General features: G+C 44.9%; 1 protein-coding gene across 4 annotated transcripts in view; it reads left to right on the plus strand.

The window, feature by feature from the left end:
• Nucleotides 1-17,150, plus strand: part of LOC143028185 (ubiquitin-conjugating enzyme E2 W) — a 116,282-nt gene that overhangs the window by 88,926 nt on the left and 10,206 nt on the right. For all 4 annotated transcript variants that reach the window (XM_076189953.1, XM_076189952.1, XM_076189951.1 and 1 more), the window contains 3 exons: nucleotides 7,797-7,899; nucleotides 9,226-9,381; nucleotides 12,650-12,725. In XM_076189953.1, coding sequence (XP_076046068.1) covers nucleotides 7,797-7,899; nucleotides 9,226-9,381; nucleotides 12,650-12,725 — 335 coding nt within the window. The remainder of the gene's footprint in view (nucleotides 1-7,796; nucleotides 7,900-9,225; nucleotides 9,382-12,649; nucleotides 12,726-17,150) is intronic.

The raw sequence follows: 17,150 nt of genomic DNA on the forward strand, positions 1-17,150 counted from the left end.
CGTGCTTGCCCAGCGGCTCCTTCTTCTTCTTCTTCTTCTTCTTCTTCTTCTTCTTCTTCTTCTTCTTCTTCTTCTTCTTCTTCTTCTTCTTCTTCTTCTTCCTTCTTCTTCTCCTTCTCCCCCTTCCTTCTTCTCCTCTCTCTTCGTCGTCTCCTTCGTCTCCTTCATCCTCCTCCTCCTCCTTCCCTCTTCCATCTTCATCCTCCTCCACCACCTTCTCCATCTTACCCTCTCCCTCCTCCTCCTCCTCCTTCACCTTGCCCTCACCCTCCTCCTCCTCCACCACCTTGCCCTCTCCCTCCTCCTCCACCTTGCCCTCACCCTCCTCTTCCACCTTACCCTCATCTTCACTCCCTCCACCTCCATCTCCACCTAATCCTCCACCTTCTCCTAAACCTTACCCTCATGCCCTCCTCCTTCCTTCACCCTCCACCTCCCCCTCCACTTCCTTCCCTCGCTCTTCCCATTCTCTTCTTTCTCCTCCTCTTCCTCATCGTATTCTCCCCATCCCTTCCTTTCCTTCCCCCCTCCTCCTCCTTCCCTCCCCATCCTCTTCCTCCCCTCCTCTTCTCGATCTCCCCTCCCTTCCTCTACCTCTCCTCCCTACATCTTCCCTTCCTCCCCTCCTCTTTTCGATCTCCCCTCCCTTCCTCTACCTCTTCTCCCTACATCTTCCCTCCCCACCCTCTTCCTCCTCCTCCTCCTCCTCCTCTTCTCGCCCTCGACCTACTGCAAGAGTGACTCTAAGGTGATCCTTTGTTTTTTTTAGACGTTCCTCCTGCAAAACTTGCTTGCGTCATTAACCCCCCTCTCCCCCTTCCCTCCCCTCCCCTCCCCCTCCCCCCTCCCCCGTGTCTCGACAACTGTCCACCACTCCACCCGGTGCATTTGGGGGAGGGGAGGGGGAGAAGGTTGGCAGTTCCCCATTCCTCCTCCCCCTCCATCCTTCCCCTCCCCCTACATCCTCCCCCTCCATCTTCTCCCCCTCCATCCTTCCCCTCCCCCTACATCCTCCCCCTCCATCCTCTCCTTTCCCTCCATCCTCCCCTTCCCCTCCATCCTCGCCTTCCCCTCTCTCCCCTCCTTCCTCTCTCTCCCCTCCTTCCTCCCTCCCCCTCCTTCCTCCTTCCTCCTTCACCCTCCTTCCCCCTCCTTCCTCTCCCTCCCACTCTTTCCTCCCTCCCCTCCTTCCTTCTCCCCTCCTTCCACCCTCCTCCTCCCCTCTTTCCTTCCTTCTCCCTTCCTTCCTCCCTCCTCCTCTCCTCTTTCCTCCCCTCCCCCTCCTTCCTCCCTCATCCCCTCCCCTCCTTCCTCCCTCATCCCCTCCCCTCCTTCCTCCCTCATCCCCTCCCCTCCTTCCCCTTCTTCCTTCATTCTCCCCTCCCCTCCTCCCTTCTCATCCTCTCCTTCCCCTCCCCTCTTTCCTCCATTCTCCCCTCCTTCCTTCTCCCCTCCCCTCCTCATCCTCTCATCTTCTCCTGATCCCCTCTGTTTCCCCTCTCCACCCCCTTCTTCCCCTCCCTTTCCTCCCCCTCCTTCCTCCCCCTCCCCTCGCCCCCTCCCCTCGCCCCCTCCCCCCTTCTCCCCTCTCTGCTGACCACACAAAAGGTTCCCACTCTTCGTCGCCTTTCATCCAAGTGACAGACTTTATTGATTTTATTCTGGCTGAGGACAAGGCGTGTATGCAAGGCGAAGGGGAGCGGGGAAGGGGGGTCTCGACCGGTAGAGAGCTTCTTCAAGGAGGGGCCCGTCCTTCCATCTTAGTTAAAATCGTTTGTCCTTTAGCCAGAAGGAAATCGGTCAAGTTCGTCACAGCGTTGAAGGGGGGTGAAGGCGTCACTGGGTCCCCCCCTTCCCCCTCTCCCCTTCCCCCCCTTCCCCCTCTTCCCCTCCCCTTCCCCCTCTCCCCTCTTCCCCCTCTCCCCCCTTCCCCCTCTTCCCCCTTCCCCCTCCCCTTCCCCCTCTTCCCCCTCCCCTCCCCCCTCTTCCCCCTCCCCTTCCCCCTCTTTCCCCCTTCCCCCATCCCCTTTCTCCCCTCCCCCTTCCCCCCCCCCCGCCCGGCCTCGAGATACATAGGCTTGTTACTCGTCTGGTCTCGGTCTGGGGTCTCGATAAGCCTCTGGAAGAATGGCCATCAGGAATAAACGAGGCCAGGCGAAGATTCTGTCTTAAAAAAAGAAAAGAAAAGAAAAGAAAACGTTCTTGAGTATTTGATATACTTCTGTTTTTTTTTTTTTTTTTTTAAGCTGCAGCAACAAAATATGTATTTGAGCACTGATAAATCATAGGTCAGGTTTTGGCGTTAGCAGTTCTCTCTTTCTCCTCTCCCTCCCTCTCTCTATCTGTTTGTCTATCTCATATTCTCTCTCTTTCTCTTTCCCTCTCTCCCATCTCTCCTGTCTCCCTTCTCTTCTCTTTCTCTCACCTCTCCTCTCTTCCACCTCTCATTTCTCTCTCTCCTCTCTTTTTCTTCTCTCTCCTCTCCCTCATCTCTCCCTCTCCCCTCTCTCTCATCTCTCTCCCATCTCTCTTTCTCTCTCTCATCTCTCTCTCATCTCTCTCCCATCTCTCTTTCTCTCTCTCTCTATCTCTCTTCCCTCTCTCCCCTTCTCTCTTTCTCTGTCCTCTCTCCCCTCTCTCTCTCTCTCCCTTCTCTCACTCTCCTTCTCCCCTCCTCTCTCATCTCTCTCTCTCTCTCTCCTCTCTCTCTCTCCTCTCTCTCTCTCCTCTTCTCTCTCTCTCTCCCCTTCTCTCTCTCTCTCTCCCTTCTCTCTCTCTCTCTCTCTCTCTCTCTCTCTCTCTCTCTCTCTCTCTCTCCAGTACTTTGTCCCCCAAACTTCGAACTTGGGACTTCGGAAGTTCTCTTCGATTCTGCCCCTGCTTGGACCCGCTACGTCCTTCTCTCGTTATCTAAAAGTCTTTTGCCTCTTCCAGCAGCATCCCGGCCCAAACTCGATCTTATCCCTCAACATTTACGATCCCTCTTTGTTTGTTTGTTGGGGCGGCGCCCCCCTCTTCATATCCACTGTCACCAGCTCCAGCATCTCGCTATTCCAAATCTCCCCACCCTTCCTCGCAGTTTCTCTGCATGAGGGGACGGGGGGCTGGAGCGGTGTCCGCCGATGAAGTGAAACGGACTTGCTGTGGATGCACTGTGTCTTGCTGCATTGCTCCTGACCCAGGGGGGCACTGGGCTGGATACAGGGATGACCTGTCATCCAGGAGGAGCCGAGATGGGAAAGGGGGGGGGAAGCTCAGTATTTAGATAGATAAATTTATTATTATTATTATTATTAATAATATTTTATTGTTATTATTTTCATTTATTTATTTATTTATCCATTTATTACATTTTGTCGTCAGTTTTCTTCTCGTCGGTCACATGGCCTTTATTCCTATGTACATTGAACATCCACGGAGATATCACACATCCCAAAGTTCTATTTTCACTCAAATTTCGTTTGCATATTTGAAAAGCACCACCCAATACCCAGCTGCCATCAATAGCTCCTTTGCCTCTTGTGTTGTGACATCACCACACATGCAAATCCTGTGAAGTTCTCTCCACCAACAACAACAACAGTAGCAAAGGCAACAACACGGGAGTGCTCGGACAGACAGTCTAGGGAACAACAGCAACAACAACAACAACAACACGGAGCTGCTCGGACAGACAGTCTAGAGAACAACAGCAACAACAACAACAACAACAACAGTAGCAAAGGCAACAACACGGGAGTGCTCGGACAGACAGTCTAGGGAACAACAGCAACAACAACAACAACAACACGGAGCTGCTCGGACAGACAGTCTAGAGAACAACAGCAACAACAACAACAACAACAACACGGGGCTGCTCGGACAGACAGTGTAGGGAACGACAACAACAATAACAACAGCAACAACAACACGGGACTGCTCGGACAGACAGTCTAGGGAACAACAACAACAATAACAACACGGGGCTGCTTGGGCAGACAGCCTAGGGAACAACAACAACAAGAGCAGCAAAGGCAACAACACGGAGCTGCTCGGACAGACAGTCTAGGGAACAACATCAACAATAACAACAGCAACAACACGGGACTGCTCGGACAGACAGTCTAGGGAACGACAACAACAGTAACAACAGCAACAACAACACGGGACTGCTCGGACAGACAGTCTAGGGAACAACAATAACAACACGGGGCTGCTCGGACAGACAGTCTAGGGAACAACAACAACAAGAACAGCAACAACAACACGGGGCTGCTCGGACAGACAGTCTAGGGAACAACAACAACAACAATCTTTTAGTCCTTTTTTTTTTATAAACTCTGCTGATATTCTTCAGCCTGTGGGTCTCCCTCCCTCTTTCTCTCGTTTTTTCTCACGTTAGTCCATCCAACCTCAGTCATGGCCTTCACACAGCCTTTGTACCGCCTTCCCCCCACATCCCTGAGCGTGCACTCTTGTCCTCTCTTTCTCTTTTCCTCTCTTTCTCTTCCTCGCTTCCCTTAACGTGCAATCTTGTCCTCTCTCTTTTTCTTCCTCTCTCTTTCTCTCTTCCTCTGTTTCTCTTCTCTTTCTCGCTTCCCTGAACGTGCAATCTTGTCCTCTTTCTTTTTTCTCTCTTCCTCTCTTTTTCTTCTCTTCCTCTCTTTTTCTTCTCTTTCTCTTCCTCGCTTCCCTGAACGTGCACTCTTGTCCTCTCTTTCTCTTTCTTTTTCTATCTTCCTCTCTCTTCTCTTTCTCTTCCTCTTCTACCCATGCAGTCTTCCCATCTTCCCTGAGCGTGCACTTCTGTCCTCTCTCTCTCTTTTCCTCTCTTCCTCTCTTTTCCTCTTTCTTCTCTTCCTCCTCCCCACACTCTAGCATCCCTACCTATGCAGTCTTCCTCACTTCCCTATTTCTTGTCCTCTCTTTCTCTCTTCTTCTCTCTTTTTTCTCTCTCGCTCTCTTTTCCTCTCTTTTCTCTTCCTCTTCTTCATCCCCACACTTCAGCACCCCTACCCATGCGGTCGCCTGACGGAGTATCCCCCCCCCCATCTTGTCTCTGAGGAGCTGTTCTCTTTTATTCTTTATCTTCATCTCCGTCCTCTTAAAAATGTCCTCCTTGCTACATAACAGTCTTTAGTGGCTTTGAAACCTCTCTCTCTCTCCATTCACCTTTCTTCTTTCTCTGCCTCCGTTTTCTTCTTCTTCTCCTCCTTTTTTTTTTTTTTTTTTTTTTTTTTTCTTCTTCTTCTTCTTCTTCTTCTTCTTCTTCTTCTTCTTCTTCTTCTTCTTCTTCTTCTTCTTCTTCTTCTTCTTCTTTTTCTTCTTCTTCTCCCTCTTCTTCTTCTCTCTCTTCTTCTCCTTCTTCCTGTTCTTCTTCTTCTTCTTCCTCTTCTCCTCCTCCTTCTTCTTCTTCTCCTTCTTCATCTTCTTCTTCTTCCTCTTCTCCTCCTTCTTCTTCTTCATCTTCTTCTTCCTCTTCTCCTCCTTCTTCTTCTTCTTCTTCTTCTTTTTCTGCTGCTGCTCCTTCTTCATCTTCTTCTTCTCCTCCTTCTTCTGCTGCTTCTTCTTCTCCTCCTCCTCCTCCTCCTTCTTCTCCATTTTCTTCTTTTCCTCCTCCTCTTCGTCCTCGTTATGGGCCTCTCCTCCTTTCACACCCTCACTTTGTCCCCTCCCTACACACACACACACACACACACACACACACACACACACACACACACACACACACACACACACACACACACACATACACTCGATGGCGCAGTGGTAGAATTCTCGGCCGCCACTAAGGCGGTCCGGGTATCGAATCCCGCCCAGGGCTGAAATAATTTCAGTATCGCTGCGCTTCGGGTCCTTACTCCAACTCTCGTGGGCGGGGAGTTGGGTGTGTGTGTTTGTGTGCGTGTGCGTGTGTGTAAGCTCACAGCATTACCCGTAGATCGGTCATATATGAGCTCTGAGCTCTCTTACGGGAGGGAAATAGCTGTCGATCACGAGTCCAACTCATGGTCCAAGACAATGGTGAAACACACACACACACACACACACACACACACACACACACACACACACACACACACACACACACACACACACACACACACACTCACACACACACACTCGCACACACACACACACGCACGCACGCACACACGCCCACCTCCACTCCACTTCCTGTGACAGACTGCCACCTTTAAATCTACTCTCTTTCTCCTCCACACAGACCTCCACATTTCCCAGTCCGAGTTCTATCCCTTATCATGTGTTCTCTTCATTCCCCCAAATCGTTTTCCTACATTCCTTTGTTCAAGTTCTTCTTGTTCTTGTTCTCTTGTTCTTCCCCTGTTCTCCCAGAACACCCACTCCGTCTCAGCTCTTCGTACACGAGAACATAGAAATAGGAGAGGCTGCAAGAGACCATAAGGCCTACACTAGGCAGTTCCATGTCCATTACCACCTTTCATCTCCATCCATAAAGCTACAAAGTATTACAAAGGAGGAGCATGCCGACAGGAGACCTTTTGTTCCATAACTAAGTCGGATGCGGAAAAAAATTATAATAATGATAAATAAAGAAAATAAAAATCAATAAAAATTATAATAATATGGATAATAATAAATAAATGCGTAGTTGTAGTTAAATAATAAACAAACAGGTAAATAGTAAATAATAATAAATTGACATAACTAATAAGTTATTTAATCATCTCTTAACAAACAATATCTTCGGCGCTTACTACATGGTTACTAAGTCTATTCCATTCGTTAACTACTCTATTGGTAAACCAGTTTTTTACAAAGGATTAGAAAGGCGTATGCCGACAGGAGACCTTTTGGTCCATAACTAGGCCTATTTCCTTCTGGTATCCCAGAAATTCGTTCTGTGTTTGAGCAACTTTCAATTGACCATCATAACCACACCTCGCCCCGTCACAACATTTTCTCGTTAATTACTTGTGTGATATCTATTAAAAGTCAATTTCAGTATCGCTGCGCTGCGAGTCGTTACTCCAACTCGTGGGCGGGGAGTTGGGTGTGGGTGTGAGGTCACAACATTACCCGTAGATTGGTCATATATGAGCTCTGAGCTCTCTTCCGGGAGAGAAATAGCTGTCGATCACGAGTCCAACACGCGATCCAAGACAATGATGAATCACACGCGCGCGCGAATTTGAAGCCAGGTAGGATAAGAATTAGAAAAAGGGAGACGGGACCCTACGAACGTTGCTCCTATTCACATTCTACTGTAAATCTAAACGTACATGTGTGTGTGTGTGTGTGTGTGTGTGTGTGTGTGTGATTCACCATGGTCTTGGGTCACGTGTTGGACTCGTGATCGACAGCTATTACCCTCCCGGAAGAGAGCTCAGAGCTCATATATGACATATCTGTGGGTAATGCACACACACAACTCCCTGCCCACGAGAGTCGGAGTAACGACTCGCAGTGCAGTGATACTGAAATTATTTCAGCCCCTGGGCGGGATTCGAACCCGGACCGCCGTAGTGGCGGCCGCGAACGCTACCACTGCGCCGTCGAGTCGTGTATGTGTGTGTGTGTGTGTGTGCGCGCGCGCGCTCGTGTGTGTGTTTGTGTTTGTTTTACTTAATTGTATTTACACCATTGTAATACACGTGAAGCCCCATATCTTTTCCTTCATCGATTGAATTTAGCTATAAATTCATATATGGTTTCCAATTGATCTGTGTCCTCTCTTTAATGACTTGACACACCTGTTTGGAAAACAGTTTTTTGTGTTATTTGTGCATGATGTACGCACGCCGCCATGTTTGATGTTTACATTCCTCTTGCAGATGGCTGGTCCATATGGAAGGAGCGGCAGGAACTCTCTATGAAGGAGAAAAGTTTCAACTACAATTTAAGTTTACTCCAAAATATCCATTCGATTCACCTGAAGTAAGTCCTCTTTCACTCTACCCTTTCCTATTTTCATGATTCTAAAGTCTCCTAAAAAAAAATCCTTCAATTTGTTATTAAAGAAAATGGTGATCAGGTCATGTTTATTTTAGTGAAAATTTATGTTTGTTGATCTCGACTTGAAAGCAGTTATTTTCTCAAAGTCGAAGTTCATAGTTCACGTAAATAATTTAAATTTCCTCTTTGTTTTCATTTTAGTGCGCTTTTAGTCAAAATTCAAAAATATGTTTTTATAAAAACGCAATACTAGCATTTGGTGTTCAGCTACTGATGCTAAATATATAACAGACGTGGCATTTTGGCTTTCATTCTTAAAGTATTTAGGGGAGGAGTGACCTTCTTCATTTGAGCCTCTGCCCTTTTCAAAGTTAGTCTCGCTGCTCAATGTGGCCAGGGCTCAACGGTCAATTGAGTTTGCCTGTCGCTCAGGTTGAGAATCCTGTCTTCTCATGAGAATATATTCAGAAAAAATTATTTATCTCTATGTTTAACTACTCATAGATTGATGGACTGATTTATTTGATTTATTTGTTTTATATTCTATTTTATTCGGCGATTCATTTTATTTATTCATTTAGTTGTTCAATTATTTTGTTTTCTCGTTATTTGCCTGGGCCAGTGGATTGATTGATCAATGGACTGACTGATTTGTTTATTTATTTATCTTCATTTGTTTATCATTTTTCAAAGATTAGATGAATGAAAATGTAGTTAATTTCTGTATAAGATATAGTTTAATAGATATTGACATTGTTCCACAGTGAATGGATGTGTATTCGTTGTAGGTGGTAGTGATTCACTCATGGAATAGGTTATATTATCAATCAAAGCTTTAAACTGCATTTCAGACCCATTTATTGATACACCAAGGATAACATTCCATTTTACCTTGAACTCAGTCCCTTGTTATCAAAGTTTCTTCGTACAAAATACCAGCTGTCAGCAGCGTCATCCTCTAACATGTCAAGAAATTGGGACTGATCGATTTTGCTCCAGTGTCCTATTTGATTTCATTTCCGTTACGTAAATACAGCAGCTTAGGGGACATTCCCTATTGACCCAGCATTTGTCCAGATGGCATATAATACACATCCCCTTGGGAAAAAAAATTATAATAGATAAGTAAATGAATAGATACACAAATAGATAATAAATAAATCTATCTTGGTACTTCATATTCATTGTAGACTCTCATACCATCCTAAAGAACTTAAACATTTGACTCATCTTGTGGATGCAGATTAAATCATTTCAAAATGCAAAGTATATATTTCACAAACTCAGAATTTGTTGGTTTACTTTCAGGTTATATTTGTAGGCGAAAATATTCCAGTCCATCCCCATATATATTCCAATGGACACATCTGCCTCAGTATCCTCACAGAAGATTGGTCTCCTGCCCTGTCGGTGCAAGCAATCTGCCTCTCTATCATATCCATGTTGTCATCTTGCAAAGAAAAGGTGGGTTTGATACTGTTTTTCTTTCTTTTTTTATTATTTTGTGTACTGTTGTATGTATATAAGATAAATAATAATGATACTCTTTCTATTTATCTATCTACTGTATATACCAAATCCTTCTTCACCCTTATGATGGAGGTAGCCAGCCAAGGCATGCACCTACCCCAACCTATCCCATAATTTGTTGCGATTGCTGTTGTTGCCTCGGGTTTCACCATATGGAAAACCTGTAGTCCCACAGCAGCTGGCAACAGTCCTCATGCCCTCCCACAAATCTCTCTGGAAAGAAACTTTGGGCTGATGTCTGCATTGTATCAGTGTAGGACGGTTTCCATGTCGCCAGCTGAAAGTAGGAGGGAAGCAGTGATCAGGTGTCCGCTGTCCATGTGTGAAAGAGTGTAAAAAATACAGTCTCAAACTGTCCAGAAATAGATTCAGTTTGGAAGTGGGTAGAAACAACTTCACCAACCGTGTGATTAATGAATGGAATAAACTTCTTGCAGAGGCAGTGCAATGTTAAATGTAGTTCAGTTCGAAGCTTTAAAAATCACTTAGCTAAACAGCTAAGCAAGATGCTGTAATGATGATTATTTATTTTATATTATTTGTCTTTGTTTTATCATTTGTCTGTTTGATTCTCATTTATTATTAGTTATATGTCAATTTATTATTATTTACTATTTACCTGTTTGTTTATTATCTATACCTATGCATTTATTTCTGTATTTTATTTATCTAATTTTTTTTTTTTTTTTCATCCGACCTAGATATGGACCAAAAGGTCTCCTGTCGGCATGCTCCGCCTTTGTAATCTCTTGTAAAGTTGATAGAGAGAGATCTTGCACTGAATCTGAAGATTGAATGTCGCCCCCTCGGAGCTGCATCTTTAAATGTCGTCATAGATTCCCCGGGGCACCTTCTTCCTCTTCCGTCTCTACCATCTTCTCATATGACTTTATCTCTTCATAAAAACCATGCTGTGATCTTCCAGAATGTTTTCACAAAAGTCTTTGAACAGGAAATAGCCTAATTTCTGGTTGAAGACTTTCTTGAAATTTACTTCATTCATCTTTTTCAAATACTTGTGCATCACAATTTGTACATTGTTACACGAAGTGTTGATTTCTAGAGCCCTGATCCACTGCTGATGCAAATGGACATGAGAGTATTGATAAGTTTTGAAAACGGGCTGCAGAGAAATGATTCTCGCTGTCTGTTTTTTAAGACCACAAAACAAACACCATTAACCACTTCAGTACAATGATGCCTACATAGGCATCATAAGGCATGGGTAGGTTGTTGTTGTTGTCGTTCCCTAGACTGTCTGTCCGAGCAGTCCCGTCTCCCCAAGGAATGCCATAGCCGAAACTGGGTTTTCCCACAAATCCTTTATAGAGCGTATGTTGTGTTGTTTGCGTGCATGATTGTGTATAATGCAGTCTTCCATTATGTGTTGTATGGTATGGGGTGAAGTGTTACATCCTGGGCAGCTGTTCACAACGTGGTCATCCAGCCTCTTCTGGTAGCTTAGAAGTGCTGGGTGGTGACCGCACTTCTCTTCCTCCACAACCACCAAATACCAGCTTCCGGAAACATATTCATAATCATATCACTCACCACTCCATTAACACACTGGAAGACAACACACTGCTACATGCCAGACCCCCTGATATCCACCCTTCTGAATCCTCTCTCCCACGAAAGGCATGAGTGGATAAATGAGGATGCTGGCATCAGCTTTTTGATTACCTTTATTTTTTTGTAGTTGTGGTTGTACATGAGCTACCACCGGATTCTGTGAACTGGTTTAATCACGTTTTCTGTGTTTATTATTACTCATAGTAAAAGAGAATGAGTAATACAGAAGTGACTTGATATTTTATAATGCAAGTAGTGTGATGCATATTTCATATGGCAACCAATGCGGAAGATGAGAATTTAACTTGTACTGAAGTGGTTAAGTGCCTTCGAAGCCCATCAACACCCTCACCTCCACCAGAAGACATAACTCTGAGGGCCTGATACTCTGTCTCTAGACCAGGCCCAAGAATTCTCCTCATCAACTATTTCCTCCACGTTTTCCTCATATGGTGGAGTGACAACATAAGTTACTTCCAGCCAATGCATTAGAGACTTACTGACTATAGTGACACTCTTGCAGATCTAACTAGCACAGTATTCTTGTATGATAAGAAACTTTTTTCCACTCAGAAGAATGCCAATCAACTTTTAACTTCTACTCTCTCACCTTTGGGTTCTGCCTGTCTACACCAAGGGATTTATCCCCCTTACAAGGAAGCTCGCTGGCTGAGCGGGTTAGAGCGTCGTTACTTGCGGCAAAGGTCGAGGGGATGACAGTTCGAATCATGCCACCAGCGAAGTTGAACCAAGGGCATGGTTCATTAAATTCCACGCTACAAAGCCCTCTGTGAGGGGCACTGTCCTAGCCTTCCAATAGGGGAGAGTTTGTGACATTAAAACCTATCATCATCACAAGTGTGGTAACCAAGTCAAAATGCAGGAACCCACTCCCATCCACCACCCTTTCTTCCCTCTCATTTTAGCTCCGATTTAATGAAGCGGCCTTGCTGTGGATGTGCTGTGTCTTGCAACACTGCTTCTGACCCAGGGCAGTGGACAAGGTGCAGGGATGACCCGTCATTCAGGAGGTGCTAAGATAAGAGGGAGGGTGGAGGGGTGTGGAGTGTATTCAGGGATGGAATGAGTGGGAATGATTTAATGCCTTTTTCTTTTTGGCTACCCCCCTTGTAAGGGGGAAAAAGCCTTGGTATATGTATGTATGTATGTACCTTTGTGTTGCTCTTCTTAATTCTGTTTTACCACCTCCATGACTAGTTCTCTGACATATTGTCCCCAAGAATAGAAGGGCTGGTTATCAGTAACACTACACAAAAGACTTCCTCCACTTCTTCTTATAAAGGAAGCTGACAACCAGCAGCTGCTCCTGTCCTACTGCAAGCTGATGACAGAAAGTCCCACACTTTTACATTGCAGTCAAAATTTCTTCCTAGAGCTCAGCCATGCATAGATTAAGAGACATCACACAACGCAGACACCAGCCCTGCATTCTTTTTCGGAGAGATCTCTGGAAAGTTCTAATGACTATTTCCAACTGCAATGAGGCTGCAGGATTCTGATCATAGGAACGCAATCCAATGATATAAGAATATATGAATTTTAATTCACATTTTTATATTGCCTTGTAGTTTCATGAGCTAAACTCTCATGAATTAATTTATTTTTGCAGAAGCGGCCGCCAGACAACAGTTACTATGTAAAGACCTGCAGTGCTAATCCAAAGAAAACCAAATGGTGGTATCATGGTAAGAGTCACTGTTTTAAGATTAATTTTTTTAGGGATACAACTTAGAACTGTAGGGGAACATCTTCATCTATCTACCTATATACCAAGGGCTTTTTTCCTCTTACTCTTACAAGGGAAGTAGCCAAGTCAAAAGGCAAGTACCAACTCCCACCCATTCCACTCCCATCCACCACCCTTTCTTCCCTCCCATCTCAGCTCCACATGGATGACAGGTCATCTCTGTATCCCACCTACTGCACTGGCTCAGAAGCAATGCAGCAAGATACAGTTCATCCAAAGCAAGGCAGAAAAAGAGAAGATATGCAGAAATCCCTTTAGGACATGTCATATCATTCAAACATAACCATTCCCTACCACCCATCCCCTCCCTTGCATCACAGTATCATCTATACACAGCCATTCTCCATTCACCCATATCTCCTGCCTTCTCCCTTCCTTGCTCAACAGACATTCCCCTCTTGCTCAGTGTCCCCTTCATCCCATCCATCCATCTCATCCTCGGTCATCCCCTCAAGTTCACTTCCTCCACTTCTGCCTTCCACACCTCTTTTACTAATCTTTCTTCACTCATTCTTTCCATATGTCCAAACCATCCCAATACTCTTTCATCAGCCCTATCTGCCATCTCCTTTTCCACTCACATCCTCATTTCTAACTATATCCAACTTTGTAACCGCTATCATACTTCTCAGGCATTTCATCTCAAATACATTTAAACTTTTCCTATGTGCCTCTCTTAAATTCCATGTTTTTGCCACATACAGTGCCATTGGCACAATCACACCTTCATATAGTCTCCTCTTTGCAACCATTCGCAAATGCCTATTTCTCATTACAATTTTTAATTCATCAAGGTATTTACTCGCTTCTCTCATCCCCTAAAGCTCACTTCCTCTAACCCCTCTCCTTTAAGATTTACTTCCAGCTCACTCCCATCCTCTTCCATTGTACACCTCATCACCTTATTTTTACCCACATTTACCTTCAAACTCCACATGCCCTCCCAAACTCTGTCACTAACTTCCTTAACCCCTTCGATAGGATGACACCTATGTAGGCGTCATGAGGAGCAAGTGAGTACACGAGGATGCCGATGTCGGCGTCTTGATTATATATATTGTAGTTGTACCTGCGTGACCCCCATACTCTGTAAACTGGCTTCATCATATTTTCTACAGTTATCAAAATTCACGGGTGAAAGAGAACGAGCAATACAGCGGTAACTTTATTTTTTATAATGCGAGTATTATGACGCAACATCACACGTCTGGCAGCTAATGCTGCCGGTGAGATTTTGGCCTGGAGTGAAGGGGTTAATCCCTCCTCTGACCCTGCCACAAGCAGTGTCATCAGCAAACAACAAGTGACTCACCTCCCACTATTCTCCATTTACTTTAATCATCTCTAGTCCCCTACCCATTACCCACACCTTTACCTCCCACACCACCCCATCCATATACACATTGAACAGCCATGGCGACATGACGCCATCCCTGTCTCAGTCCCACCTTTACTTCAAACCACTCACTGTCTCCATTTCCAATTCTAACACCGGCTCTACGACTCTCATAAAAAATCATGACTGCCCTTAACAGCTTTCTCCCAGTCCCATATAACTGCAAAACCTCCCACAATGCCTTTCTGTCTACCTTTCAGAAGCCTTTTCCAAATCCATAAAAGCCCAAAAAACATCCTTACCTTTTGCTAAAGCTTTCTCACATATCTGCCTTACCACAAAAATCTTACCCACAGTGTTCCTCACCAATTACTCCCTCTGTTCCTCTCCTAATCTTCTCAATGAAAACCCTCCCATATGCCTTCCCAACTACACTCAAACAAACTGATCCCTCTGAAACTACTACATTCACATTTGTTCCCTTTTCCCTTGTAAAGCAGAACTATTCAAGCATTCTTCCAGTCCTCTGCCACTCTACCCTACCTTAAAGACTCCCTTGGTGGCTGGCACACCAGACACTGTCAAGATGTTCATGTGGTAACTAATTTTTTGTCCATTTTGTTGCTTTTGAAGTCAGATTTGTTTCTTCCCAACACGTTGGAGGGGTTTTCAAGATCACAACAAGATATTCAATGCAAAATTGTCTATTTATATACATAGGGCCTATTCCCCCTTATAAGGGAGGTAGCCAGTCAAGGCACACCCATACAAAATTTAAGAATAAACTAGATGCTGCGAGATACAAAGACAGGTCACTAAGAGCATAGCTCCCCTTCCCGTATAATACAACTTGGTAAATACATGTATACCAAAGGTGGTTTTGTCATGTTATAAGAATGAATGAGAGCAGATATTATTTGGAGTGGATGGGAGGTGGGTTGCTGTATAATGAAGCAGTGGGGGTGAACCAGCTTCAGCTGTTGTGCCTTGCTGTAGAAATGCTGTGCCTCGTTACATTGCCCTCAGCTCATGCAACGTGGTAAGGGACAGGGCAATCCTTTATTCCCAAGATGTTCAGAAGGGATAGATGGTTGAAGGTCTTTTGATTTGGCCACTCTTGTGGAACAAGAAGGACAGGAGGAAATAGAAGGAAGGGTAGTGAATGGTGGAATGAGGAAACAAAGAAGGTTGTAGAAGAGAAGAAGCAAGCTTTCACAGATTGGTTACAAAATAGGACGAGGGAGTCATATGAGAGGTACAAAGAAAAGAAAAGAGAAGTAAAGAAAAAGGTAAAGGAGGCAAAGAGGAGAGCAGATGTGAAATGGGGTAAGATAATGACAGAAAATTTTGAAAGTAATAAAAAGATGTTTTGGAAAGAAATTAAGAGAGGAAGAGGAGGCAAATCAAGTAGAGAAGAAAAGGTAAAAGGTGCAGATGGAGAGATGATAATGGAAGAGAAGGCAATAAGGGGAAGATGGGCAGAATATTTTAGAGAGCTGCTAAATGTGAAGGAGGATAGGGAGGGAAAGATAACTGCAGTGGGAAATGCTAAGAAAATGACCGTGATGAGTGAGGAAAATGGAGGAGAAATAAGGAAGGATGAAGTGAAGGCAGTTGTTAAGATGATGAAAGCAGGTAAGGCACCTGGTCTGGATGGATGCCATGCAGAATGTCTAAAAAAAGGAGGTACAGTGATGGTGGACTGGCTGGTGAGGTTATTTAATGTTTGCTGGAGAGAGTGTAGAGTGCCAGAGGACTGGAGGAGTGCATGTATAGTTCCACTTTACAAGGGAAAAGGGGAAAAGTGTGAATGTAGTAGTTTCAGAGGGATTAGTTTGTTAAGTGTAGTTGGGAAGGCTTATGGGAGGATCTTGATTGAGAGGATTAGGAGAGGAACAGAGGGAGTAATTGGTGAGGAACAGTGTGGATTTAGGATGGGTACAGGTTGTGTAGATCAGATCTTTGTGTTAAGACAGATATGTGAGAAAGCTATAGGAAAAGGTAAGGATGTTTTTTGGGCTTTTATGGATCTGGAAAAGGCTTACAACAGGGTAGACAGAAAGGCACTGTGGGAGGTTTTGCGGATATACAGGATAGGAGGAAAGCTCCTAGGAGCTGTCAAGAGTTTTTATGAGGGTAGTAGAGCTTGTGTCAGGATTGGAAATGGAGAGAGTGAGTGGTTCGAGGTAAAGGTGGGACTTCGTCAAGGATGTGTTATGTTGCCCTGGCTGTTCAACTTATACATGGATGGGGTGGTGTGAGAGGTAAATGCAAGGGTAGTGGGTCAGGGATTGGAGATGGTTAAAGAAAATGGAGAAAAGTGGGAGGTGAGCCAGCTGTTGTTTGCGGACGACACTGCGCTTGTGGCAGGATCGGAGGAGGGATTGAGGAAGTTGGTGACAGAGTTTGGGAGAGTGTGTGATAGAAGAAAGCTGAAGATAAATGTGGGTAAAAGTAAGGTGATGAGATGTACAAGGGGTGAAAGTGGCAGTAGACTGGAAGTGAGCATTAAGGGAGAGTGACTGGAGGAAGTGGATAGTTTTAGATACTTGGGTGCAAATGTGGCAGGAAAAGGTGCCGTGAAGGTGGAGGTAGAATGTAGATTGAGAGAAGTGAGTAAATGCCTTGGTGGATTAAAAAGTGTAATGAGGAATAGACATTTGGGAATGGATGCTAAGAGGAGACTGTATGAAGGAGTGATTGTGCCAACAGCACTGTATGGGGCAGAAATATGGAACATGAGAGAAGAAGAGAGAAGGAGTTTGAATGTGTTTGAGATGAGGTGTCTTAGAAGTATGATGGGTGTTACTGGGCTAGATAGAGTGAGAAATGAGGAGGTGAGGAGGAGAGCAGGGGTGGAAAGGGAGTTGGGAGATAGGGTTGAAAGAGTATTAGGATGGTTTGGACACATGGAAAGAATGAGTGAAGAAAGACTAGTAAAAGAGGTATGGAGGGCAGAAGTAGAGGGAGTGAACATGAAGGGACGTCCACCTCATCATGTCTGTTGAGGAAGGACGGGAGAGGACA

Source organism: Oratosquilla oratoria, chromosome 9, assembly GCF_046742065.1.
Source record: "Oratosquilla oratoria isolate Oo_2021 chromosome 9, ASM4674206v1, whole genome shotgun sequence".
Lineage (NCBI taxonomy): Eukaryota > Metazoa > Arthropoda > Malacostraca > Stomatopoda > Squillidae > Oratosquilla > Oratosquilla oratoria.